This window comes from Athene noctua, chromosome 4, assembly GCF_965140245.1.
Source record: "Athene noctua chromosome 4, bAthNoc1.hap1.1, whole genome shotgun sequence".
Lineage (NCBI taxonomy): Eukaryota > Metazoa > Chordata > Aves > Strigiformes > Strigidae > Athene > Athene noctua.
Genome location: NC_134040.1, coordinates 34,096,911 through 34,124,386, shown reverse-complemented (window position 1 = coordinate 34,124,386; position 27,476 = coordinate 34,096,911). Strand labels below are relative to the sequence as shown.

Sequence of the window (27,476 nt, the reverse complement as noted above, 5' to 3'; positions counted from 1 at the left end):
CGGGCGCTGCCATTTCCAACCCCTTGGGTCAGGCTGAGACTCATCCCTTTGCATGTGCGTGGGGCCAATTCACACCCTCTGATCACTGTTTTTTAGCAGAAGGCTAGTTACTGTCCTTAAAGTTTTCTTTGCTGAAAGAAGGTCAAAGCTGTCAGACAAAACAAACCAGTAAAACAGAAGACTAACTTTTTTAGAGGCAGCATTATAGTCATTAGGAGAGAGGATCAAAGGAAATAAATATGTACCAGCTATCCAGAGCTCGTGAGGACACTTGGCCCAGTAAAACATGCCCCAGTCTCAAGCAAAATAAATGGGATTTGGAAACATGCTGGAATATTTTGCTGAAGTAGTACTTACCAATGAGTCCCAGCATCAATGTCTCATCGGGATGGACACCTGAATTTCAAACTTGAAGGTTAAAAAACTTGAAGGTTAAAATACTTGAGATGCACCATTTTGATATCTTCCCTCAAAAGGTGGCAACAAGGTGAAGACAACGGCAAGGTCGCGCTGTTGAATATTTCAAGAAATTCAGCCATGCACTAAGGAAGATGCACGGCACAATCACGTGTTGCAAGGCCATGTCAATCCTCGGCTCCCAGCAAAACTGCACCCAGGGGCTGTGCTTGTGCAACTGTATGTGAGTGGAGCACAGGGGAGAGTGAGACAACTCAGCTTCAGAGCAGCAAAACAAGAAATTCCCACTCCCAGGCAGCTTGTTTTTCATTTCATCTTTACAATTTTGACCAATGTCTCTTTCATATGAAGAACTTGAAGACAAGCAAGTCAAAATTCATATTTTAATTTTTCATATATATATATATACACACACACACACACACAGCAATTCATCCTCAGTACAGAAGACAAAAATCTGTGGCATAATTTCCTTGGAGGTTTTTTTTACTTCTTTATTTTTTTAAGCTGTATCACAGATTTGATTTTTGTCTTTTTCAAGGACTATAAAAGGCAGCTAGTTCCAATTCACAGAAGCCTCAGAGCACGGCTTCAGTGCTGAAGTCAAACACATCAGTCCCCTCACTTATTTGCACATCTTCTCCCACTGAAGACTCTGTTTTGCAAGAGGTTTGGCATCCTCGTTTCTCTATGGAGGTTAAGACATCGCACATCTCCCGTGCCCAGGCTGCTGCTGTGTGCTGGCACGTGAAGAGCTTCTGTGAGAGGGAGGACTGGTGCCTCACACCCCACGAGATGAGGACCATTTCACAGACTTAAGACCAACGTTCCATGTTCAGGAAACCTGACAATTACTTTTTAAGGATATTTTCACTGAGAATTGTGGATGTTATTTACTCTCTAAGATGATGAGTAAAGCGGTGCAAAAAAAAGAAAAAAATCCCAACCCTGTATGATAACAGTTGAAATAGAAATCTCAGAAATGACCCAGAAATGTGAGGACAGGGTGGTTGGCAGCTGAAAAGATGGGCAGTGGTTTGACCAGCGTGCCACAATTCATGTGCTGCCTGGCGACCTGACAACACCGAGCCCTGCCGGCACCCAGGGCACTACCGCACGTGTTCATGTGGCAACGCAGATGCCACCCACCAAAACTTCAGCTGCTGCCCTGCTTTGCAGATTTCATCTTGCTCAACTCCGTTCCCCAGGGCCCTCTGGGAAAACGAGAGAAAGTGAAAGTCTGAGCCCAAATCCTAACTAGCTCTTCTCTGAACAGTGAGGAGAGCTCCCAAGCAAGTTCAGAGCCTGGTGCACCTTATGTGGAACAAGCACAAAGTTGCACAGGTTGGAGCAACTTTCAGAAATACCTTTCAGCTGCCACAGACCACATCCGGGCCGATATGTGCCTTCAAATATGGAAAGAGAACAGAAAAAAGTTATCAGTTGGGATGGCATTTCGCTGGCTCAATAGAAGTGGACAACATTTGCTGTATTGCTGCAATATGAAATGCTGGACCCAAAGAAAACCTTAACCTTGGCAATACTGAGTAGGAGAGGGGAAAAGCCCAGTGGAAATTCCAGGAACCCTGTACCCTGACAAAACACATCGTGAGCCAGCAGCGATCGCATGCTGCTGTTGTAACACACACAAGTCCTCATTTCAGAGGCAGGAAGTTTACAGAAACACACTCAGAAATTCTGATAACAGCCCAGGAACACCATTGGTTTAAGGTAGTGTCAGGGGTTACTAAAAGTGCAATTAATATAAAGAAAGCACAGGCTGCCAACAGGCTGTTTTAGTGTTTGGAGAGCAGCATAGAGCTGAGAAACTGCAATCAACTTCAACACAGCTGTTTTGCCAAAAATAACATTTGTCTTTGAAAAGGGTAAGTCAGGCCGAAGAGAGAAAAGCAAGCTCATCTATAATGTATAACAAATCTAAAAATAAATTAAACATGGTCACAAAATTAGGTTTGGTCAATAAAGGCTCAATAAATAAACAAAAAACAACCAAAAATATTTAAAAACAACCCCAAAATATTTTTGGCTGGTTTAGCCCACAGGGAGCGTGCTGCCCTGGGCAGAAAGCCAAGCAGGGCGGTTGACTGCTGCATCCCCAGGGCCTCCTGCTCCCCATTCTCCCTCCCTGGCTTTTGGATGACCTCCCTGCTGGCACATCGCACCTCCTTCCCCTGCATCCCTCCCTCCTCTCCCCATCTCCATCCCATCTCCAAAACTTATCCTAATTCCAAGCAAGGAATGAGGAAAACACACCTTTTGGGGTGCAAGGGGAAAGGAAATGGTGGGAGAGAGGACACGAGTGGCCCAGGAAAAGCAGCTCCCCGCCCCAGGCCAGCAGACAGGACAGCTTGTGTCCAACCATCCCTCACACCCTGCCGACACCAGAACAAAATCCACAGACGTTTAATCCACACGTGCATGGCCACAGCCACAAGCTCTTCCCATGCTCTTCCCTTACCCTCCGTGCATCTTGCAACCCACCTGGGGCCCACCTGCTTCCAGACCACTTGAAACACTAACTGATGGCAGCGAACTGAGCCCCAGTCCTACCTCACATGACCAAATGCACTACCAAGCTCCTCCTGCCTAGTCTGTAGCTAAAAATCCCACCAGATACTCATCTGGGGAAATTTCACATTTCATTTTTTTCCTTTCATTCCTATGTCAATACCAATTTTGCCATTGGGATTTGAAGTGTGCAGTGAAAAAGTGCATTGACCCCAAAAGAAGCGTACATTTCTATAGGCATCTGTAACAGCAACGTATGTAGTGGGTATTAAAACAGATTTCAGTAACTTCTACAATTTACACAGTACATTAGAAAACCACACCTCTTATTAGCAAACATCTTAGGTGCAATCCCTGTTGCAGAAAGGACCTGAATTACACACACAAATTATATCACAATAGTGCATAAATGCAAAAATAATTCTTCCAAGGAACAGTTACATTGCCCAACATAAAACAGAAAGTGGGAAAAGCCCCAAACAAGAAGTATAAGGCCACTGCAAAGAGATCACCTTGCACAACCAATGAGAAGCAGAGCTACCATGGGAAATGAAATCCTGCGGGATTCCCCGAGGGAAATCCTCCTCACAGCACTTCAGAAACACAGCGATGAACTAGACCTGAGCAGACTCTCGTCCCAGAACTGAGCCCCGCGACACCTTTGTGGCAAATGCGGAGCAGGACACGCCAACCACCATCTCTGCGCCTCCCCCTCCTTGTAATTTGTTCAGCTGCAGGAAACGACCTCATGTGAGATTTTGCTGTCAGCAAGCACAGGGAGCCAGGCACTGCTAGCCGACAGTGCCTGACCCCGGCACAGCCTTCCCAGAATCCATTTTGGGAGGAGACAAATGTCATGAGCTGTGACCCTCCTGACACTCTGAGCATCTAGATTTGCACCCATTGTTGTTCCTAAAGGAAAAGATAAGTGGTTATAAACAGGGGAGCAATTGAAACGGACTTCTTGTACAGAAATTAATACTTAAACTTCATTCAGAAGGGAAACACTAAGACCATTCACAGGGAAAAATTCCAATTTCTCTACAAGAAGCTGAGTACATGAAGAGTCTCCCACAGCTCATAACAAATAGGCTACTTCATTTATTATTTCCCCCATATGAATGAATCATCTCAGAAACTCCATCACACACAAGGCAGAAAAAGTTATTTACAAGAGGGACATATGTCCCCAAAAAAAGTTTAAGATGTACAAATTTATAATGGGAACTAAAGAAGGAGAGGACAAAATCAAAACCAAAGGACATTGCAGTCGGACTTTGACTTTAAGTTACAGAAGAGATCTCTACCTCCATGTAGGTCAGGTTTTCAACTATTAAATAAATGGCATTGTAAAAATAGATCATTTGACAATTTCAACACTTTATTTCTTCTAAATAAATATTGTATGGAAGTGATGCTGCTTCACCACCAGAGACGCCTCCTCTCCTGGGACTCAACCATCACCTCTGTTTTTCCTTGGATTCGTGGTTTTGTTTCCTAATGGCAAATGCTATTTCCTCCACTGTCATGTTTTGGTTTGAGGTTTTTCTTGTTTTGTTTTTTGTTTTGCTTATTTTTTTTTAAAGGCCTGAACAGGCCCAACTGAAAACAATGAGCATCTTTCCTAACTCTCTGCAGGTCTTTGACCTGGCTCAAGGTTGAAATACAATGGCTTTTTAAAAATTACCTATTATTAAACAGTCTTCTCCATGACCTGAAACAGAACACAGCTTCCTGCTACGTAGCTCAGCACCGATACTTCCACAGATGGCTTTTGAAATGAGAGCCCCCAAACGGACCTGCACATGCCCATGTCACCAACTGCCTGTGATCTTGTTTTGAAGCCCGTGGGAGTTTGCCCTGGGAGTGAGAGCAGCCCAACTGTAAAGCAGCAAATGCCAGTGGTTCATCTGCCCGCACTGGGTGTCTTCTTACCAACTTTGCTTGCCTGACACCCTTGCATGAGCTTTCCTAGGAAGAGGGCAACAGATGACCACAACCTGGGCAGCAAAGTGTCCACAGGGCACCCGTGGGTGGCAGGGAGCTGGGCGCAGGCCAGCGGCAGCCACATGCCCTGCGCCACCTGGGTTGTGGCAGGCAAAGGTCCCCCCAGAGCGGGCAAACTGTGAGCAAGCAGCTCTCCAACAGGAACCTGGCCTGGCAGCAAGGATGGAGATGGATGTTCTCAAAATTAAAGTATGGGGGCAACACATGCCCCTGCTTCACCTTACGCTTACTCCTAACATTCTGCTGTGGTTCTTGCAGACTCCCACTGCATTTTTTGGGTTCACTAAAGCTTTCTTTCTTCTTCTTTCTCACCCAGTGATCCTAAAAATAACTTTGAAGACAAAGTCAGAAGGCAGCATCAACTCACTAGTCTGGATCTGAGCTCCAAAGTACGTGCCAAGCTTTCAGGCTGTCTGGCCATCCCCATGTTTCCTGAGAACAAAACAGTAAATGCTGATCCTTTCTTTGTCCCTGGCTTACTCAGAGCAGTCGCTCCTCCAGGGAGAAGCAGCACAAGTGAAGTCCAATAGGTAAAGAAGGGAGCGGGGGACACGGACCTTCCTTCCACTAGTTAGGACAGCTTATCCCTGAAATGCACTAAGGCTTTTAATAAAGCAAATGTAAAAGGACCATCCTTTGAAGATGCAGAATCCTGGCAGTCCTGCACCACCAGAGAAGGTGGGAGGAGAGATCCCTTGTGCTCAGGACAAGGGCAGAGCCCCCAGTGTGCTCCTGCCAGCTCTTCCCAGAGGCAAGAGGACTCCCAGGCTTCCCTGTGGCCTGGGCCATTTCTACAGAAACCACTTTCGGAAATGCAGACCTTTTGCTGATATTTATTTACTGCTCATTTTTGTAAGCCTTAAAAACCACAAGCAGATATTTTACAGAGGGGGTAGTGCTGTACGCACACAGACCTGTTGCTCCATCCTGAAATTATGCGGAAGAGCGAGCTAATTCTTTGCTGTAAGCACTATTATTTTGGGGTATGACCCTTCTCTTTGCCACTCCCATGGGTCTGTCAGAGATAGGGTGAGGGATGCGAGAGGAGACCAGAGGGCTAAGGCACACTATTAGATATGAGGACAGCAGGACGCTGCTGTTACACAACAGGAAATCTTCGGGTGGAGAAGGATGTCGTCTTACTGAACACACCAACGCCGCAGATGCTGCCTTCACTGCTACTGTCACCTGCAAAATCACAGTTTCAAAAACGCAGCTTCTGACAAGGAAAAAAACGCTTGCAAACAGCTTACTATTCCCTTTTGTGTTCCCTTGACAGATTTATAAGTCGCTGGGCCCATCCTGTAGTTTGGTTGAGAAAGAGCACATGAATGACCTCCCACATGAAGAATGCCCTCTTTTGGTACCAAATACTGCTCTTAAATATTCACCGAGACCAGCAACAGGTGCAGGCAAATATCCAAATGAAAAATTTGGCTTATGTTCCACATTCAGCCACTTAGTCCCTCCTTAAACAGAAGCAATTCCTCCCCAGGTTTGCTCTCCGACTCAACAATGTCAATCACAGTGACACAGTACAGCCACCCACCCCCACCCACCAAAACAACAAAAAGCAACCGGACAAGGAGTCCTCAGGGTGAGCTACATCCCTCCACCACAGAAGGCAGGCAGAGCTGTTCCCAACCACACCTGGTCATTTTGCCACTCCAACTGTGTTTGACTTACAAAGCTTAAGCCGACCAAGACCCTAAGTAACACAGATCAAGCGCTCAGGGCACGTGAGTGTGTGGCAAGGAGGACCACCAAAGCAGCGATGACTTAAAAAGTGAACTTGCAGCACCAAAGGCAGTGGCTTCCCCCAATCCTCAGGGCAGCAGCTGGCTGACAAATGCAAGGGGGTGAGGTTGGAAAGCAGGCAAGGCAGACCACTTTGCTGTTTTTATTGTAACGTAACGCTGTTCAGTGCTGATGATGTTGCTACTTGCCATCTGAGAAACAAAGACACCAAAGATTGCATTTGTGCTGGCAAAAACACTTCCTTGACATGTCTTCTCAGCACATGACTGTTGCAGGCTGGGGGGTGTTGCATAAGAACCTCTGGAGGCATATTTCCTTCTTGTCGGCACTTCTTCATGTGTGATTATTGTCCTGCTGGTTATTCATAATAGAAATGTTTATAGACCATCAATACATTGAGCCATTCAGACAATTCATTGCACTTTGTCGTTTTAAAGGAAGGTGCCATCAACACTGAGGCTTCCCTCCACCTCTTCTTTTTCAAGGCAGCAAAGTGTTGCCTTAACACAGTTCAAAGTTTTTTCCAGTGTAACCAGATTCCTTCCACCTCGATTTGTTTTCCCTTGCAGGTGCTTTTTATCCAATAATTCAACAAGTCAGACTGTTTCTGAGGCTTCAAAAGTGCAAATAAGTTCAAGGTACTTAAGCACCTTGAGCACCAGTTAAGGCGTATTTATTTCCAGTCTCAGCCACTGTAAACCCTGTCTAGCGTAGTGTACCACTTCGGTCATGCTACTGTTCAGCGCCAGAGCGCACGTCGCTGCGCTGAGTTCAGCAAAAAACTCTGGAAAAAGGGGAGGGAGAGAGAAAACATTTGGTTGGTTTCACACCACAGGCCCATCTGACAGGCGAGGGGGCAGCGAGGAGCGGCAGCAGCAGCACCCTGTCAGTCGGCAGGTCTCATTAAACACATCGTTAACGCAGAGAGCTCAGCAATAGTCACAGGCCAGGCAGAGTCACAAGCACAGAGGGCCTGGCACGTGGGAGGGAAACGCACTCACACACTGAACCGCCTCCCCGGGCTCTGGCTTTGAAAGGACACCGAGAGGCTGCAGTAGGTGGGCAGGAGTTTGGGTGTTCACAGCCCAGTCCCTACTGCGTGACTCCCCCAGGTTTTAAACTGGCCACATTCTGAGTGGTGCCTGGCAGCACACACTGCTGTCACCGGGCTGGTCCCTTTGCTTCACCCATCCTCAGGCCTTGGAGACATCAGGATTTCTCAGCTGAACAGGTTTCAAAAATCTGTCCAGCTGGCCAGGCGATACAGCTCTGATTGGGGTTGCTCACAGCTGGGCATCAGGCAGATTGAAGAGTGCCCTCCTCTCCTGCCACCAACATCCTCCCGCCCAGCAGGAGATGGCTCTTGCAGTAGATCTGGACCTGCCAGGAGGTGCCTGTGCAAGCAACAGCCAGGTGTGGGAAATGCTCACACCTATTCCCTTTCAACTTTTCAAGACATTCCTGCCTGACCTGCCTTTCTGCAACATGGGCTCAACCCAGTCCCTCAGGGTCTCCAGCCTCGACCGTGTTGCCAGGTCCCTTGTCAGGAACTGGCCATTCTCAGCTCTCCTTTCTGACACACAAAGATTGAACCTGGAGACTGGAAATTTCTGCTTGGCTGTGCAAAGAATTCTTCAGAAGCAGGGAACACAATGCTTTCATTCTAATACTTTCCAGTTCAGAAACAGAGAACACATTTCCCCTCGTTTTCCTGCTTTGGTTTGCAAAATGGGTATCGATTCCCTCCACGGGGAACAGAAGAGCTGTAAGCAGAGACAAGGAGTCCAGGAGCTGCCTGAGCAAACAGAAAATAATCTGATCTGTGACCACAGCACCGTGTGAAAGGAGAGGGACTTCACACACATGCATGCCACCTCAGCTTGTCCTCGCTGTGGGAGCTCAGAGGCTCGAAAACAACCTGTCACAGCCTCGTGATCAACAGCACTGCTCTGAATGATGACAAGGAGCTGGGTGCTGCGCCAGAAGCACCCGCCAGACAGTGCTTAAACTCTGCACAGGTGGCTCCAACATCAGTTACAACCAATCTCTTTCCACTCCTATTCAACTTCCTGGTTTAAGGGATATTTGAAGGCCACTTCTCTCTCCTCCTCCTCTTATTCCCTATGAATTGCATAAAAGGTGGCCTTTTTTTATTTTTATGTACTCACTCTCTGTACTCTGAGCATCTGCACCATACACGGAGTATCAACAAGCTCCAGTTCTGAAACTCCTCCACCATCCTGAACAGCGGCAACAACTGCCAAGCCCACAGGAGTGTTTACTCTTATCCTGCACAGATCCACTCCCCTGGGGGTATTTACTACCCCAGTCACCATTCCCCTCCATTAAAACAGCAACAGAGAACAGGTTTTGTCCTTCTTAGTGACAGTCTTTTACCAGCCTTTGGATGATATAACCCAAAATACTACACACGCATTGCTGCTGTGAGCACAGATTTGCTCAGGGGACACCCAGCAAGTGAAGTTACTCTCTTCAAAGGGGACTTGCAAAGCCTTTTGAATTTCAGCAACTGCCTCAGTGTGAGGAATTTTACAGCCCTCCCACAATACAGCCAGGCTCATCGTGATTATTTTCTTGTGCCAGTTTGCCAGCAGACAGTAGCAATACATCCTGCTGCCCACAGCAGCTCACAAAAATTTGGGTTTTATGAGAAATGCCACCTGAGATGGTTACAGACTGAACTGCACCCACTCTAGGCCTTTTGCTTATTCACCACTGCTTGCACCACAGGAAAACACAATGCTTTTAACAACAAAATTTAAAATCAAAAAAGTAGCAACAATTTTAGGAAATCCTAATGGCAAATACTGGTCACGTGCCCAGCCAGAACTCCAGTGCAAGAGCTGCTCAGCTTCTCTGTTATGGAGAGAAGCCAGCTTCAACGTTTTCAAGGCCAAGATACCTGTAAGCTTGACAAACCAACTAAAACACAAGGCTACAGGCCAAAAAACCTGTTTTTAAAGAAGGGGAACGAACTCAGAAAAGCCAAGTGCCCCCAAGGGAAAAACAAACTGCAAAAACCCCCTTATGCTTCTCATGTTAGCATGAAGCAAGTTGGCTGGTTCTCTGCACTTGATACCCTCACCCCTTAACTCTTAAGACCTCTGAGGGCGCCAAGACCACCTTTTAATTGGAACACTCCTCAATTTATCAACATCAGGTATCTCTGCCAATAACCTGACAATGTGCTACAGCTGTCTGCTTCAACATGCATGATGCTTTGATCTTTCGGCACAGCGTTTGCTACACTGAGAGTTGGGATTGAAGCAAGTACATACACATAACCACCACGCATGTGACCCAAAAACCAGAGGGCAAAAACTTACCCGTGTTCTTCCTGGCCAGTGCATCGGCCTTTTCCCAAGTATCATATGCGTAGAGGATATAAGAAGTGATGTTGACGTAGGAAGAGGTGACATTTGGGATATTACAGGGGACAGTGACTGCAGAGACAATGCTGTTCCCACTGCAGTTGCTGGCATTTGATCCTGTCTGAGAACTCACAGAACCAGCAGGAGAGGGCATTGGAGAAAGAGGAGAAGGCATGCCTGTGCTTCTGCAGAAGAAACAAACACCATCACGAATGTTAAACTTCAGAGCTAAAAGTCTTGCCTCAACACTATCTTATGCCAGGAGCTATTTGGTACCATCCAGGCCTGCAGCATGGAGTGTTGAAAACTGAGATGTGTTCAGCTACGTAACAAGTAATTGTCCTTCAAGTGCAAGGCCAAGGTTTTTGAAATGATTTGTGACTCAAGGGACTCCTCCTGACACAGGAAAATGCGGGTCCAGACATCAAGAAAGGGCCACCCACCCACTTCCCAATACCTACACCTACTTGTGGAAGCCTTCACCAGATTATCTGAACACTTTCTCCAAACAAATTCCATTTCAGGCACGCTGAAGCTCCCCACCGACGGAGGCTGGAGCTTTCTGACAGCTGGTCACAGCAGCCAGGTCAGCCACACACACTTCTTCATAGCCCTAGGGCAGGTGAATGCAGCCAGCTGCCTGACACAGCCTGGCTTCATCACAGCACTCCTTCACCCAACCCAGTTTTAGTCACTGGTAGGACAGGGCTTCCACCGCTCCTCTGGGGAGACCACTGACTTCCCAATAAACTGTACTGTGCAAGGTGCCACAAAAATAACTGGAATTGCAGCATCACTGTTAAAGACCAACCAAGCTTCTCTCACGCACAGAGTTTAAAAGGGACAGGCGTGGAGCTGGGTAGCTCTCTGCCAAATGCTATTGCCACCGTGCACAGAAAAACTCTTTCTTACTCACTGTCACTCCAACACGGGCCCAGTCTGCTTATGTGACAGCTTGACTTTGACCTTTACTGCTGCATACACAGCAACACTGCTGCAGGTACACAGAAAGGACAAAATGCTCAACAACTCAGAAATTAGAAAATTAGTTTCTTAATTGGTGACTGAGCCAAAGAGAACACTATGAAAGTTCTGCTACCACAGGGTGAAGGCATAATCCTACTGGACAGTTGCTAGGAAGGTGGGGATGGGATCCCTTAAGTCTCAAGGGATCTCTAACAGATGATAACAACAACAGGGGCTCTGACACAGCAGAGTGACAATACCTTCCTTGTTCCCCTGACCTGCTTCTCTGCTGGAGAACTGCTCTGTTTAATATAACTCTGTACCTCGTAACAAAAAAAACCCTTTCCAAGGAGAAAACATAGGAAAGAAAGAGCAGAAATACTCCTGCCCCTAGCGGTATGATTTCAGGGGGAAAGAAGGAGCAAGTGGCGAGGCACTCTCAAATGCAGGCAGCAACTCAAACACTCCAGCTCCTGTTTTCACTCACACTCTCGCAGAAACAGGACAACATATGTGTTTTGAAATCTTACCTTGCAACACATGGAGAAGGTGCTTGTGTAGATCTGGAAGAACTCTGCAGCAAGGAACAGAATTCTTGTTAGGTTTGTGCTATTCAGGCAACATCAATAAGTCCTGCAGCCACCCAGCTGGCAGCTCAGTAACACGCGTGCCCTACCTTGAAGTGGTCATTCAGGATCCTGGAATACTTCATGGCAGTGTCTTTTTTGTAACGGAACATTGCCATGTGCAGAAGGGACTGGCAGCGCATGCTGTGAACAGAAACACACCCAAGCATCAGTGCTGACGCTGGCTGCTGCCTGCTCAGCAGTCATCAGCCTTGTGGGACAGAGGCGGGCACACATCAGCGGTACTGCAGCTCCAAGACAGCTCTGAATGTCTCCTCCTCCTGCTCAGCTTAAAAAAAGACTCTTTAAAAACATCCCAAGGGAAAAAAAGCAACCGAGGAAGGGCCATGCCTGGTCTTTTATATAAACAGGTGCCCAACCTCCCATGAGTGTCACAGGCTGAGTAAGCCTCCATCCAGAAGAGCCTTCGCTATGTTCAGCTTCAGCCTCAGTTACGTGGCTCAAACATGGGCAGCCAAATTGCATTCTTTCACCTTTGGAGAAATCCCTTATGTGCTCTCAAGTTACCAGCAGATTGAATTTTAGAGTCTCTGCCTTCCACATGTGTCCCCTGTGATATCCCAACTCGCTTTAGAGATGTTCCAGTTCATTCTGGCTTTTATATTGTGTTTTCTTTTTCCTTGCAGAATTCCAATTCCCATTTAACTCATTCCTTCACCCCTGAAAGTAATGAGTCTTTCACTCTATCGAGTCTAAAAACAGAATATGAAGGCACAGAAGAACAACTACGCACCATAACACAGCAAAGATCTTGTCCTGGGAAGATGCTGAGGCATCCGTAAAAGATTTCAGCGTCATGATGAATCTAAGGAAACAAAATGAACAGAATCTTGTCAGCCATCAGTGCTCTGAGGTCCCACTGTTCATGAAAAACCAGCTCATGCCGTTATCTCAAACACCAGTCCAAAAGTCAGGAAACCTGCCCCGAGTTCTTAGTGCTGGCAGCAAGTGGTTTGTACAGTGCTGAGCAGAGGACTGTGTCTCCAAATGCCTTGTTTCCCAGGCAGCAGGAACAGATGTGGCCCCTTATGTGACCCACTCTGCTCTTACACTGATTAACAGGCAACAAGTAGAAGCCTTCCATGGGCCACCTCTAAGCCTGGGACCCAGAAGAAGTGCCCCCGCTACTCAAGGTGAAATATTAATTCAAGTGTTTCTGGACAAAACAGACATCTTAGTGGAAATGTTTCTTCTGGCAAAAAAACAAGTAAGCCAATCTCCTTCTTGAAAAAAAAGGGAACAAGGGCATCTTGGAAATACAGTCTGTCAAGACCAGAAAGCAAACAAAGTAACTGAACAAGTTTGAAGTCTAACACCAAAAAAAACAAATCCTGAGAGATGTTTCAGCTCTAGGGCGAGAAGTCAAATCAGCTCTCAAAACCACTCACATAAGCTGTATTTTCAAGAGGAATATACCAATACCTGTCTCTCTTATCCAATGCACGGTTCCTTGGGTTGTGCTGCCTGTATGTCATACTACCTATATAGATCTACTATGGCTGTGAAACTAACTGGGGAAGGTTGCTATAAGAAACCCCAGTAAAGTGTACTGGTAGAAAGACACATGGAAGAAAGCAGTAAAATCTGCCTTCAATCACACTGCAAGACTTTTGGGGCACAAACTATTCTTCCACCCACACAATGCAGTTGCTTTGCTTTTCTTAACTGAAATACTACTGAGCTCACATGCAAAAGCAACACCAGAGCTGGATGAACTAAAAACTCCTTTACGCCTTTGACTGTTGTAACCAGTGTCCTCTGGTGCACCTCAGCTGTGTGGCTCAGGGGCCGAGTAGGACACGGTGCCTCCTTCTGATCAGCAGTGCTGAAACATGCCAAAGAGTTTGTCTCTGGTGTCTCGCCACGGGCTGTCTCGTGCTTGCGCAGCAGCCCGGGCTCTGCTACGTGGGGGGAATCCAGAGCTGTCAGTTGCAAACAACAACACAACTCCCCCTTCCGCTCCAAACACGCTGCCTGACCATCATGCTGTGAAAACCGCTTACTTGAGGAGATCTATGGTGTCGTTGAATATGCTGTAAGCTGACTTTGGTGCTGATGCATCCGATTCCAAGGCAATCCCATATTCAAGGAAGGAAATGGCAGCATCTAGGTACTGGAAGGCCTTTCCAGTCTTGTCAGTCTATTGGAAGAAAATTCTCCTGTTTAGACTAAGACAAAAGCCACTTCTCTCAAGCATACCTGAATTCCTTTTTTCTCCCTTGTTAGGCAGGATTTGAAGAAAGAAAAAGAGGCAAGTCAGGCCTCTGGATGATAGTTAAAGAGTTCTAGGCAGAACCCCTAATGTGGTCCCAGTCATCAGCTTTGTGTGCTCTGGCTATTTGCATCTACCCCTCAATGTTCTCCTTGCATAATTTATTACCTTCACATGTTTTGGATATTATCATCTGGTCTTGGAGGCCTGCCTCGGGAGAGGCAGATGGGACTTGCCCACTGCAGTATTCCCTCACTTCATTTTCACAAGTAAATGACAAGTGGCAAATGTACATTATCTGAGTGAACAATCATTAGCAACAACAGATGTTCCTTCATGCACGCTGTTAAACTGCCCAGAGCGGAGAAAGCCAGTGACATCTGCAACGGGGACTTGCAAGTCTGGTTCACCCGCAGCACAATTACAGTGAGGATCCTGATGTTTCAGAGTAAACTGTGTTGTAACTAACTGCTGCACCTCTCCTCCAAGGACTTTGTGGTAGTTCTGCAAAGCCAACAGGCCTGCTGACCTCAGACAGCGCCAGCCCTGAATCCTATTCTCCAGGTGCATTCTCTAGATGTGTTTATAACCAAGGGAAATGTCTGAACACTTAGCAGATAAAGACAGTCTCCCCACAGGTGACTCAAACATACTCCAAGTGTGGAAGTCATGTTAGACAGTGAATCTTATCCCATGCAGGCAGGTATCAGCTCTGAATGCAAGAGCTGGTGAGCATTTCTAGCACAGGGCCGGGACTTACCATTGCATCGGCTTTGTGCTTCAGCCTCTTGGCCTCTTCGATATAGTATTCCACTGGATGCTGTCTGAATTTGGGACAGAGAAGAAAAACAGAAAACAGAGAAAAAGGGTAGAATGATCAATTTTACCTTCATATCTAGAGGATGCTAGGAGTCCAAACATCCTGTTTTGGTAAGCCTGTTACAAAATTATGACAGTCACTAAATGAATGTCGTCTGCAATGTTCAGAAACACACAGCAGCTGAATGCACAGATAAAATTAATTATTTTCTTAAAAAATGTGTGTTAGAATAACATTGGCAACTTACATTTTGAACTAACAAGCCACTGGAGGTTAGGCTACTCTTGAGACTGGGTTCACTTCTTTGGCCCCATGGAAAGTTCGTAGTGATATGATCTCCTATCATTCCTCAAGTACAATCCCACAGACACATTTTGATTGAAACATACAGTAAACTTTGCAGTGTCAGTCATTCATCTCGGACCAAAAGAGCCTGCATTCAAGTTATCTGCTTACAGGAGAGATGGTCACCAAGGCTCCTCCTGTTGATTGGTCTGAATCAACACCTAAACAATGATAAAGTTCAACCACACCCAGTTCTGTGCACTGGGATAGTCTATTCACCGTGCAAATAGCACACAGCTGCCTGTGCACCAACAACATGAGCAAGTAAAGAGTCATGCCCTCCCCAAAAAAGCCAGTTGCCTGCCCAGCACCTTGTAACAGAGGAGTTGATCACGTATCAAGATTCAGACAAATCAAAACCCACCACCTGTAGGCAGGCACCAGAGACACCTCCTCTCCGATTTAAAAAGGACCTAATTTCCAGAGTAGAGTCCCTCAAACCAAGAACTGTTGCCATGAGACCTCTGCTTGGAAGCAGAGGGGGTGGGGGTAAGACCCAGACACGATACAGCAGTACAGGGCAGTTCTCAGACATCTCTCCCTCTCTCTTCCCTTCCAAAAGAAGTGCTTATTAAGTAGCAGCATCCAGGGTGGCTGTAGGACCAGCCTCACCTGGCGTCTTCAGAAAGTAGAGATAAGGGTTGTAAAAGAAAAACCTACTTTTCAAACTGGAGTTGGGGTCTCCTTGGCTTGGAAGTACCGTTTGGCAAAGAAGGCACTGGGAAAGCATTTGTGACATCCCCTGCAGATCCCTGAAAACCACAGTGGAGATAAAGCTGGTTAGAGAGATATGCCTAAACCAATTCCAAAGCATGGCTTTCCTAAATTTCAAGAGAAAATGTTTATTTGTCCCAGGTGTAGTCTATTCTCCAGGCTCTTCCCTTTTCTCACCTTCCTCCCCAGCACCCCCTCCAATAATGGAAATGGAAACTTGGCTTCTTACCTGACTGCTAATAAGGCTTAATACATTCAACCTTTTCCCAAGCACAGAGAAATTAACTAGCAGCTTTCCTTGCACAATGGATAAGATAATAGTAAGGCTGCAAGCAGCACATTTTTCATGGCCACTAGCCAAGGCAGGAACAGGTAATATCCATTCACACTTATTTCCAGCTTAACCACACACAGATTGCTGATTCTCCATTACCAACTACATTATCAGGAAAAAGCAAGCAGTTTGAAGCCAACTAATACAGTGTGCACAGTCTGGTTTAACACACACACACCACAACATCCTAGACCACAAACAACCCACTGCCCATAAACAGCATTGTAATTGAATTTTATAATCCAAAATACAAAGATCCAGCTGCAAGGATCATTAACAATTTTGTAAGCAAGCTATAAAAACTCAGACCCAGGTTGCAGTCAGAAACACAGGTTGCTTGTTTCTTATTTGTAAGCAACCTACTCCTTCATTTTGTAAACACATTTATTTTGGCACCAAAACTGTACTTGCCTAGTCAGAAACTGTTACTACCAGAAACATGATTCTCTTGCCTTTGGTTTTCACGTGGTCACCCCTTTTCACTATGTTTCACCGGTGAAATGAAAACAGATCATAGAATCACAGAATCATTCAGGTTGGAAAAGACCCTTGGGATCATTGAGTCCAACCCTCAGCTCGACTCTACCAAGTTCTCCCCTACACCACATCCCCCCACAGCTCATCCAAACTACCCTTAAACACACCCAGGGATGGGGACTCCACTCCCTCCCTGGGCAGCCTATTCTACTCTCTGATCACTCTTTCCATGAAATTTTTTTCCTAATGTCCAGTTTGACCCTCCCCTGTTGCAGTTTAAAGCCATTCCCTCTTGTTCTGTCACTAATCCCCTGTGAGAAGAGACCAGCACCAACCTCTCTGCAATGTCCTTTCAGGGAGCTGCAGAGAGTGATGAGGTCTCCCCTCAGCCTCCTCCTCCTCACACTGAACAACCCCAGCTCCTTCAATGGCTCCTCACATGATTTATTCTCCAGGCCCTTCCCCAGCTTCGTTGCCCTTCTCTGTGCCAGCACCTCGAGATCTCTCTCATCTTGAGATGCCCAAAACTGGACACAACACTCCAGGTGTGGCCTCACCAGCGCAGAGCACAGGGGGACTATCACCTCCCTACTTCTGCTGGTCACACTATTTCTAATACAAGCCAGGATGCCATTGGCTTTCTTGGCCATCTGGGCACACTGCTGGCTCATGTTCAGCAGATGATGGGAAGTCAGCAGAGAAGTTACAATGCAGGCTTTTGGGCTAGCAACAGATGGTCACAGATAGCCATGAAAGGGGAAAAAATGCTACAGAGATCTTCCTCTGGTGGCTGGTTTATCTTCCATCCTTGTTAATATCTTCAGAACATGTTTGTGAAGAGAATCACACAGCACCCACGCACTGCAGGAAACATCCCGCCGGTTATAATGGATACCTACTTTGATGCCCTTTGACGGTTCAGTGTGATTTCTCTCCTCTTTCTTGTGCTTGGACAACAAAGGATCCTTGTGGCTGCTCTTGTTCCTGGCAGTGTTATCCATGGCTGGCAGCTCATCGCTCTTACTTCTGGGTCTCTTTTTGGCTGTCTTGGTTGACTTTGGTGCAGGATGTGCAGGAGACATGGGTGGCAGTGGCGGGGGTAGCAGGACATATTTCTTCTGGGTTTCAAGTGAAGCTTTTGATGCTCTGCTGATGGGAGGCAAATTCATCAATTAGGATGAATATGGTGTACATATAATGTAGGGAATTTTTAACAACTTAGTTACATCAAGTACCAATTTTGTTTCAATTTCTCTGGAAGTGTGAAATGACTTGTTAACATAAAGAATCTAAAAAAAGCAAAATGAAACTTCAGGGACTTCATTGTGCATTAGATAGCACGTCTTCAGCTGCCAAAAACACAGACGCCAGCTTCTTTTCTGGTAGGAATAAGCCTCAGGACTTCTCCTTGAAGTAAAGACTCGCAACCAGAATATCAGGATGTTGCAAAAAAGGCATTCCTCCAACCCAGCCCCTTTTCAGTGGAAAGAAGGAGAGGGGTAATTACAGTGACTAAAATCCCTGAGACAAGTCACCCAACAAGCTAAACGAACTGCAGCACTGCCTCTCTTACTCCATTATGGTAGAAGAGATCTTCTGTGGTCAGAGATACTCAGCCCTGACCCTCAATCCTGTATGTGCTTTGACAGAATTAAACTGAGTTGTTCCTTTAACACCTGCCAGCTCAACTAGACAACACTTACAAAAGTCGAGAGGATTCAGGTGAGACAGACTTATAATGCTGTGCTTTTAAATGGCAGAGACTATCCCAGGTAATAATACAAGGGCATAGCAGATTTCTGATCATCTGAAGTTAGGATCACCAGGGAACTCTGGCGGCAATAAGCCTTGTTTCACTACTGCTCATTTACATCATTTTTATCCAGCTTCTCAGAGTTTCCAAGAAAACACTGAGCAGTGAATCCCAACTCACGGTCTGCAGCATCTGAAGAGGAGGAAGTTAAGTTACACCCTGTGCGAAGACTGAAGTGAGACACTGCACATCTTGCTTCATTCTGCTGTGCATGGGACAGTCCTCTCCCCTCTTCCACAACCCGCTTTTCCGCTGGTACAGTCCCTACTTACTGCACACATGCTCCCCAGCTTCACTACCCTGGTACAGCTGATGCTCCAGAGCACCCCCTGACCTGAGCCAGAGCCCCCTCTCTCCAGAAATGCATCCTATCCTTCCCACTCTGAAAGCCAGAATGCGGCTGAAAGGGGTGCTCATTTTCATGAGAAAAGGGGAGGAATAAACCCCTGAATTAAAGCCCTTCCGTTATTGCCACAGCTGAAGTAGCCCTTCACCCAACAAAGTGTCAGCCCCACCATCTCAGTGCTTTAAGAGTATGTCAATGTTTTCTCTGCAGAAGAGCAGTTTAATCATATTGCCAGGGCACAAACCTCAGCGTTACATACCAATCCAAGTCAGTACCTCCAATTCAAGCCACAGGCAAGCAGGAATTGAATGCAGTAGCCCATGACTGAGGTACGAGCCTCCCCTCTTGAGAACACTGTCCATTTGGAGACGTGCTCTTGGAAGCATTAACTCTAGTCAAAATGCTGGCAGTACACTGGTTTGCAAATGATGGGGTAAGTTTCAGCAGATCTATCAGAAGGACTGCAAATGCTATGCTGGAATAAATGAGAAATTCCTGGCCATGAAGGGCACCTGAAATTCCAGACAGTCACAATTCAAAAGGCACACTGGCTGTGTGTCTGTTAGGTCACACACAAAAGAGACAAAGACAACAAGATGATTTTAGAGGAAAAGGGGAATGCTCCCTACCCACCCACACATACAAATCTCTTTCCTGGACTGGCCTTTGCACCTTTACCCCTCTACAAATCTGGGACAGTCAGAGGGAAAAGCCTATTGGCCCTGAGGCATCTTGGTTTGGTTAGAGAAAGGGGGAGCTGCATATCCACATGCTTCCAGAGCCCCCCAGTTCAGCAGTCTCCCATGGCAGCAAGGTGAGGAAATGGAGCTCTGCCATATCCATCACACCCCTCTCTTCTCAGCTGGGAGAAGATGGGTCCCACCCAGCACTGACCCCGTAGGCACCAGCAGTCCATGGGGCAAGTGCTATTCAAAGCCCATAACTGGTGACAGCAAAAGCAGCTGAGGGAGCAGACAGGATCAGCATTAACACCTGACTTGTGGCTTTCATCACCACCTGTCCAATTAAGAAACTGGCAGCAATCACCCAGTCAAAACTGATGGACATACAGTTACAGTTCAGACAACAGCCCTTCCCAAGAGGCTGCCAGAAATCTCTCTGGATGTGGTTACTCAGTCACGGGAACAAGAGTCACAACTTCTGGGCCACACTTTCAGCTCTTTCACCTCTTTGCAGCAGGAGTCTGAGCAAGCAACTCAATTTGTCTGCACCTCAGTTTCTCCACACGCAAAACGCATTCACATCACCTTCTCACTTTACAAAGACTAAGAGCTTTAAACACATGTGAGGTGTCATGAACTGGATAAAGCTTTCTGCTGCTTCCCATGCAGAGAAGGTACAAACTTCTCCAAAACAAAGATGACAGCAGAACCCAGAATGAGGAAGACACAGGCCTTAAAGAAACTCATTGACTCCTAGAATGGTTTAGGTTGGAAGGGACCTTTAAAATCCAACTCCCTTTTTAAAAGCATTACAAGGCTAGTTCTATTTCTCATGAGAGCAGAAATAAATGATACTTGTACTCTTATGTCTTACTCACTGAGCATCATAGAACAGTTGGGGTTAGAAAGGACCTTTAAAGATCATCTCGTCCAACCCCCCTGCAATGAGCAGGGACATTTTCAGCCAGAGGACAATTTCTCTTGCCATCCCCTGAAGCCTCTAAACTACTGTGCAGAACAAGCCCGTGCTACCACCCACAGAACCGCTGCCACCTCCCAGATCACTGTGGGCGATCACCTGCTGGCAGATCACCACCACTGCAGTTTGGAGAAGGAGAAACGGCTCCTGCATCACCGCAGGCAGGCAGTCTACCACACTGTTTGCAACACAAACAATATATATATTTTTTTTTTTTTTAACACAAATTTGTTCCCTGCATCTGGTCTGAAAGAGCAGTGCAAATCCTTGCCTACAAGCTTAGAAGGAAAAGCAGCATGGGCACAACTGGCAATTAAATTTCTTGCAGCATGAACAGATTTTTTAAGCACATGTAATACACAGAACAGAGCAACAGCAATGTAAGCTGCAGGATAGAGAAGCTGGTGTTTAAAATGGCAAAGTCTTCATCCTCATCTCAGCTGTTGGAAATCAGGACAAATGCCACAACATTCAATCCTTTTGCAGGAGCGTAAACCAAGTATGGGGGGATGACCAGCCACTGAAACATCAGCTTATGCTTGGATGACTAGAACCATAGTCCTCAGCTTTAAGAAGAGAGAGTAAGACAGGTGACACCCAAGTATCACTTCACATCTGCAACAAATAAAAAGGCAAATCAATTACATTCCCACATCTGGTTGGTTCCAGGATGTAAAGAGAAATCTGCAGCAGATAAAGTTTCAGAAGATACATTAGGTCAAAAGCAAACTCACAAGGATAAGGACAGGAGACAGTTTCTTGCCTTAACCTTTTTAAGAAAGGCTCAGTTTTATGTATCTTTCTGCCATACCACCACTGTATACTCACTTTGGTTTATTGGAGTCTTTGTTATCTGAAGACTGCAATGACTTTGTTTCTTTTTCTGATTTAATTTTCTTCCTATCAATCTCCTTCTCCGCTTTCCTCTAACAGGAAGAAAAAAAAAAAAAGTTCATGTAAAGTAGAGACCAACACAGCTAAGCTTGATCGATTCTGGTTAATGTGATACCGGAATCAACAAAAGGGGAACCCAGAGCAGAGCAGATCTAGATTTCAGGCTCACTGACAAGTATCCTCAAATGACATTTTAGCTACTTTTGCTTAGATTAATTATTTTGTAGTGAAGGGGATGGATCTGCTAAACCTCTTGTTGCTAATAGTAATCAAAATTAAGGCACTTCCATTGCTGAAAGTAAGCATTTAATCTGTTCTGGATGAACTTTCCTCTCTCAATCTGAATCACACAGACATGTATTCAGATTCCTCCTGGGAAAGTCATAGAACTGCAAGCAATTGTGTTTGTGACACACTTTATCAAAGGGAAGGAAAAAACTGTGTTCACAGGAGAGTTAGATCACTCAAACTGCCCCAGACATGCAGGGGGGTTTGTTTTTATTAACAAGAATCTGATATAAGTGAAATTTTAAACAGTCAGTTAAAATCATTGCCATTGTCTTCTAGAAGAACAAGAACCATTAAGGCACAGAGGTAATAAATAATGCTTTCTAGCTGCACTCCATTTAAAATACAAAATGTGCAAATCATCAGCTCATGTGAATGAAAAGCCTCAGAATAATTTCCTGTATGCTAGGCAAATGTAAAAGAAACTGCACTGGTCAGTCAGCATCACCCACTGTGCAGCTGGTGGTGGTCAGAAGCATTCCAGGCCTTGCTGTCTCCCTCCCAAGAGCACATCCAGGTTTATGTCACCGTGATGGAGCTCAGTGGGTTGTGCTGGCCACAGAGTCTCCCTCTAGCAGTGTGCTCAGGGCAAGGCTCCAGCACCTTGATCGTCTCCTGGAAATGTTTCTCAGGTTGAGCTCCACACTGCCGCAGATGTCTGACAGCTGGACCTGACCTCACTGGCCACTATGAAGCCTGAGCCTCCAAGGACACTGATGCACCAAGACATAATACAGGCAGGAAGGCTCTGAGGTGAGTTTTCCTGCAATTAGACACTCAGACTGCAATGGGAGTTATGTGTAACATCAAATAGCTCCTCCCTGGGGTCTTTGAGACAACAGGAGAAGCGACAGATTTACTCCCTTCTCTGCCTTTCTCTGCAAGAGGGGGATGGCCAGGGTCTCTCAAGATTCTTCACCATTTCCCCGCTCTTCTCAATTCTCCCCCACAACTATGAGAAGCTCAGAAAATTACAAGATTAAGTGAAACCCATGCAGGAACCAAGGGTATTCACCCCCACCTGCTAAGCCACCTCCTCTGTGAGGAAAACCAAAAAAGGTGTGCAGGCACACCCACAGGGAACATCCACTCACCATAAAGCCTGCAGCCAACTCTGTGCAGCTGAACCAGCTGGCTGGAAGGATATTCACAGTCCCCTTCAGGAAGCCTTCCAAAAACCACCAGTGAGCAGCTGCCACCTCAGCTAAAGGACTGTCTTGTCATTCAAGGGAAAGCAACTCTTACAGATGAAGTACTCTGCAGAGGGGTCTCTGGAAAGCCCCTCACTGGACACATTAACATCGCAGCTGGCACCACAGCAGCTCCAGGGACAACCAGAGACATTTGCTGCGTATTTATCCAAGTGCTGAGATCCGAAGCAGGGTTCAGTGATGGGTGTTACTATCAGCGACCCTGGTTCAGTTCACAATCTGCACTGATGGAAGAGCAGAAGCCAGGGGGCTGCTGCTCTCACCCCTAGGAGTGACACAGGTGACACCTGCAGAATTCACAGAATCATCCAGACCTTGAAGATCATCCAGTCCAACCATGAACCTCACACTGACTGTTCTCAACTCTGACAGATTCCTCAGCGCTGGGTCAACTCGAGAATTCATGTTAGCAAGCAATCACAACTGTTTCATGGAAAGAAATTACTTCACTCAGGAAAAGACTACACTGCTCAGACTGAGGTTGCACAACAAAAGGCAGCAGAAGGCCCATGTGGACAAAACAGAAAAGCACTGACGGGCGTGGCCTGGGTAGGTTCGCTCTCTGGACACCCCCACAAACTGCAGGCAAGGTGCTCTCCCACAACAGACAGTAAATGGGTAGCACAGATGGCTGCAGGGTCTGGGAGGCACTTCAGGTACTGTGCTGCTTTGAAAGGGGTTGCAGGGGGAAGGGACACCCCAGCCCTCCAAAGCTCTGCTTGGGTTGAAAGCCAGAGAAACCCACAAATGCTACCAGGGGGCTGGCCAGCCACATGCTGACACAGCCTGCTGCCAGAAGCTCCTCCAGCATAGGAGGGCTGGGGTTTGTTTTCTTGAGGAAAATAGTATTTAAAAAAAAAACATCCAAAAATGTTTTAAAACACCAAAGCATCTGTTAGCTTACAGGGCTTTTCACTTGCTCAGCAGGGGATTTGTGACCAACAGGAAACACCTGTGGACAGTTTTGATGCACATTCCCTTTAGAAGCTGGGTAACACATTGAGAGAAGGAGCAGAACGGATCCACTCCCAAATTATAAAGCGAAAACGAACTCTACACGTGTGTTTTTCAACCACCACCTTGGTCCTTGTACAAACCCACCTCCACCTCTCACCTTCCTCTTTTGAAGGGACTTGTCAGGAGTGTCTGTGGTTTTCCTTTCCAGGTCCTGCTTCCTTGCACCAGCAAGTTCCTTGGTCTCTGCTCTCTTCTGGTGGCTGCCTTTCCCAGGGGGCTGGGGGACTCTTGAAAGAAGAGGAAGATCTATTTTCACCATGAGGGATTGAGGGGCAGGGGAGTCCCTCATTGGCAAGAGCAACTTCTTCTCCCTGACAGACAAGGGAAGTTTGTCCTTGTGGAAGTCCTCTCTGGCCACCACGGCAGGCCTGTGGCCACTAGTCCTGGTGGGGGTCGTGCCCTGGCCTTGAGGAAGGGGGCTGAGAGCAAGATGCTTCTGGGCACTGCCAGGCAAAACTTCTCTCACGAGCTTGGGGTCCAAGAAGGTTTTGGCATTGGCCTGGTGGGAGATCTTGTGCTTTCTGCTCTCAGCGAGCTCTTGCAGTGCTGGCTTCGGGTCTTTTCTGTCACTGGATTTTGGCTTTCCTTTCGTTTTGACTTTTGGCTTGTTTCTGGAAGACTGGTCTCCGCCCTCAAGGGGTCCAGGGTCATTCTCCACCTTCAGGCCTCCCTTGGGCCCCTCATGCACTGAGGCCTTGCTGGACCTTTTGATACCCACACTCTGCCTGGGCGAGGGTTCCTTGGCACGCACAGACTTCTGGCAGTTGTCTTTGGTCGGAAGATGAGCATCCTGAGGAGCCATGGCTGCTCGGCCAGAGCTCTTGTGCTGAGACTCCCTTGGCTCAGTGCACCGGTGGGAGGAATTGCTGCTGACACCCTGCCCCTGCTCCTTGCTCTCCTCACATCCATCCCCAGGGGCAATTTCACTGAGACCCTCTGTTGGCACTACTGGTGGGTTCACCTTGGTTAGCCAGTTGTCGAGCTGCCATTTATTAGAAGTTGGTGGGTCAGGCTGCAGACAAAAAGAGAAAGGAAGGATGCAAGACTGAAGCCTTAATGGGCTACTTCCATCCTAGCACAGCTTACCAGAACCCAGTAAAATTTCCCCTTGTTGTTGAAGGAGCTTGAAAGTGAAAGACCAAGTGGGGATGCTGTAGTGTGTGTACATCAACACTTACTTCAGAAACACAGGATCAAATGTGTTGCACAGCACTCCTGGATCCCTGCAAGCCCTACCTGTCACTCAGTAAGAGACCAATCAACATGAAAGCTTCATCTTGGTTTGCCCACATCATTCCACAATCGAAGATATGAAAAAGCGGAAACCGTAAAAATGGATTAGGTGCTTACTTACAGTGCTTTTGGAGCGTTATTTGCACACAGAACTGCTTTCAAAGTGAACGAGGATGCCAGCTATCACATCTCACTGAAGTGTGACATGTAGGCTGTCAGGCTCCTGTGCTTTAACCAAAAGACATTGTATGGCTGGCACATCAAGTCCAGCCTCTTCCAAGTCCTCTCCCTACAGAACTCAACTCTCACTTCCCTCTGTGTCAAGCAAGGCATGAGCAATGGCTGAGGTCTGAAGGCCTCCAGAGTCACAGTCAGGTAACATAATGTGGTTGCTACAAGCCCTGCCTAATCTAACAGTAGTCTGACAAATTACACGAGAAGCAAACCCAACTAATCCTAAATCAGACAACAGAAGCTGCAAATCAGGGCCATGACTCTCTGGGATCCATTCTGAAAGTATCATATGTCAGCACCACTCCAATGTGTAACTCACTACTTGGGCACCATCTGAGCACAGCTACACTTCCACCCTCACTGATTCTCCCCAGTCACAACTCTCACTTCCGAGAACCACCATAACTCTTCCCCCAAAAGAGGAAGCCTAGTATGTGAAAGTTTTTTCCAAGACTAATGAATCCTTTCTGCCACGATTTCTTCTCTATTCAGACTCAACCCGCTACAGAATATGTGGATAAACAGGACACGTCTTCAACTGTATTTGAGTCAATCTAGAAATCCAGTTTAACAAACAGAATTTGGTTTTACCATGGGTTTGTAAGTAAAATTAAACCACAAATTCCATTATACTTTTCAGATAACACAGATCGGCATTATTTTCATTAGAATTTTAACTTAGTAGCCGTTGAAGCACTGAATGGCATATTTTTTGGTGTCAAACACTATAAAAACATGGCCAAAAACTTTGGTTTATAATGTAGGTAGCTATCAGATCCTTTGATATACTCTGATCCTTTTCTACTCCTTCTACTATCACTTATCTTGTTTGTGATCTAATACAGGTTTTCATTAGGTTTTCTGAACACAAAGAATAGTAAGATACTTTTTTTTTTAAAAAAAAGTAACTATTGCCTATAGGTCTTAAAGTCTGTGCCTCTGCATGTTACAAACTGACTATAAACTAATAGGCCATGTGCACTAACCTACTCCTTAAGCACCATGGATGAACAGTTTGTTGAATGAAAAAGAATAAAATCATCAATGGCAAATAGCCAGGACTTCACTAGAGTGAGAACAAACTTACAGTCTAGTATTTTCAGGACAAACTAGACAGGATTTGGTAAAAGAGGAGAAGAGTAACATCTGTTTCCTTCCAAAGACACCCCCATTGCAGAGGGCAAAGTCTGAACTGCTAGAGGGTGAAGTGTATTAGATGTGAGATGAAAAGATATGCCTTCTCAAAGCTTGTTTTCTGCACATCAAATTCTCCCTGTTGATGTGCTTCTAAGGTAAAAGACAGGAAAGCTGGGACTAGGGGAAGCAGGCAGAAATAAAGTACAAGACTTCTGGGCTTTGCGAGAGAGTACATCAAAACTGTCAGCAGACTGGTTTACATCAGCTGTGGTTCACAGGATATAACAGCGAGCTTCCCCCTGGCCTGAGAATGTTTTGCAAACTGGAGGAACTGCTTGAAACGGTGGGACATGAGCACTTCTGCAGGAGATTTTTAAAAAATGCATGGTCTCAATTATGCAAGTTTAAGGCACCAAATTGTTTGTCTGGTTTTTTCCCAGTAAAAGCCTCAGAAATGCCAGTGCAGCACTATCCAAGCCAAATTCAGCAGAAGCAAATCTAAGCACATTCTAGTCCTTCCTGCAGGTCTGATCACTTCAGCTGCAATCTGGGAAAAGCTTAATCTGCCACTTACACACGAGCTGCAGGGAGGCAGCAGCTCCTCTTTATGTATCAGGAAACTGATCTCATCCTGAAGCAGCCCATAGCCTCAGCACCCAGAAAAGCTGCACGGGTGGAGGTGGGCCCCAAACACCCCAAACAAGTCATGCATCTCATCTGCACCTTGCTTGTGTCTTGCCAGGGAAAGCAGTAATTCCTCCAGGAGTAATAGACACTGATGCCAAAGGAAAAGGGGCAACACTTACAGGTTAGTCATGTAAGAGTCTAACTATGCTGTTACTAACGGTTATTTAAGAGGCAAACTCTAGAAAGGAAGCAAAGGGCAACAAACGTCTCATGATCCAGCAAAGATGTCAAGGGACCCCTGAACAAGGACAGTATTTCAGGTCTCCTGTCCTGATGGCATTCAGACAGCAGAGAGTCTGAGGCAAGAGGCTGTATTAAGCAGTTTCTGCATTTGAT

At 46.3% G+C, this 27,476-nt stretch overlaps 1 protein-coding gene across 9 annotated transcripts in view; it reads right to left on the bottom strand.

The window, feature by feature from the left end:
* Positions 1–786: 786 nt before the first annotated feature.
* The window catches only part of AFF1 (ALF transcription elongation factor 1), a 102,349-nt gene continuing 75,659 nt past the window's right edge, over positions 787–27,476 (bottom strand). For 4 of the 9 annotated variants that reach the window (XM_074904950.1, XM_074904952.1, XM_074904958.1 and 1 more), the window contains 11 exons: positions 23,947–24,861; positions 21,268–21,365; positions 17,518–17,767; positions 15,754–15,845; positions 14,689–14,752; positions 13,720–13,856; positions 12,450–12,521; positions 11,746–11,839; positions 11,600–11,643; positions 10,059–10,288; positions 787–1,823 (listed from right to left, as the gene is read on the bottom strand). In XM_074904950.1, the coding sequence (XP_074761051.1) occupies positions 1,675–1,823; positions 10,059–10,288; positions 11,600–11,643; positions 11,746–11,839; positions 12,450–12,521; positions 13,720–13,856; positions 14,689–14,752; positions 15,754–15,845; positions 17,518–17,767; positions 21,268–21,365; positions 23,947–24,861 (2,145 nt within the window). In that variant the 3' untranslated portion in view covers positions 787–1,674. Of the gene's footprint in view, positions 7,496–10,058; positions 10,289–11,599; positions 11,644–11,745; positions 11,840–12,449; positions 12,522–13,719; positions 13,857–14,688; positions 14,753–15,753; positions 15,846–17,517; positions 17,768–21,267; positions 21,366–23,946; positions 24,862–27,476 lie in introns of all 9 variants that reach the window. The other 5 variants (XR_012633560.1, XM_074904951.1, XM_074904956.1 and 2 more) reach the window with 5 other exon arrangements.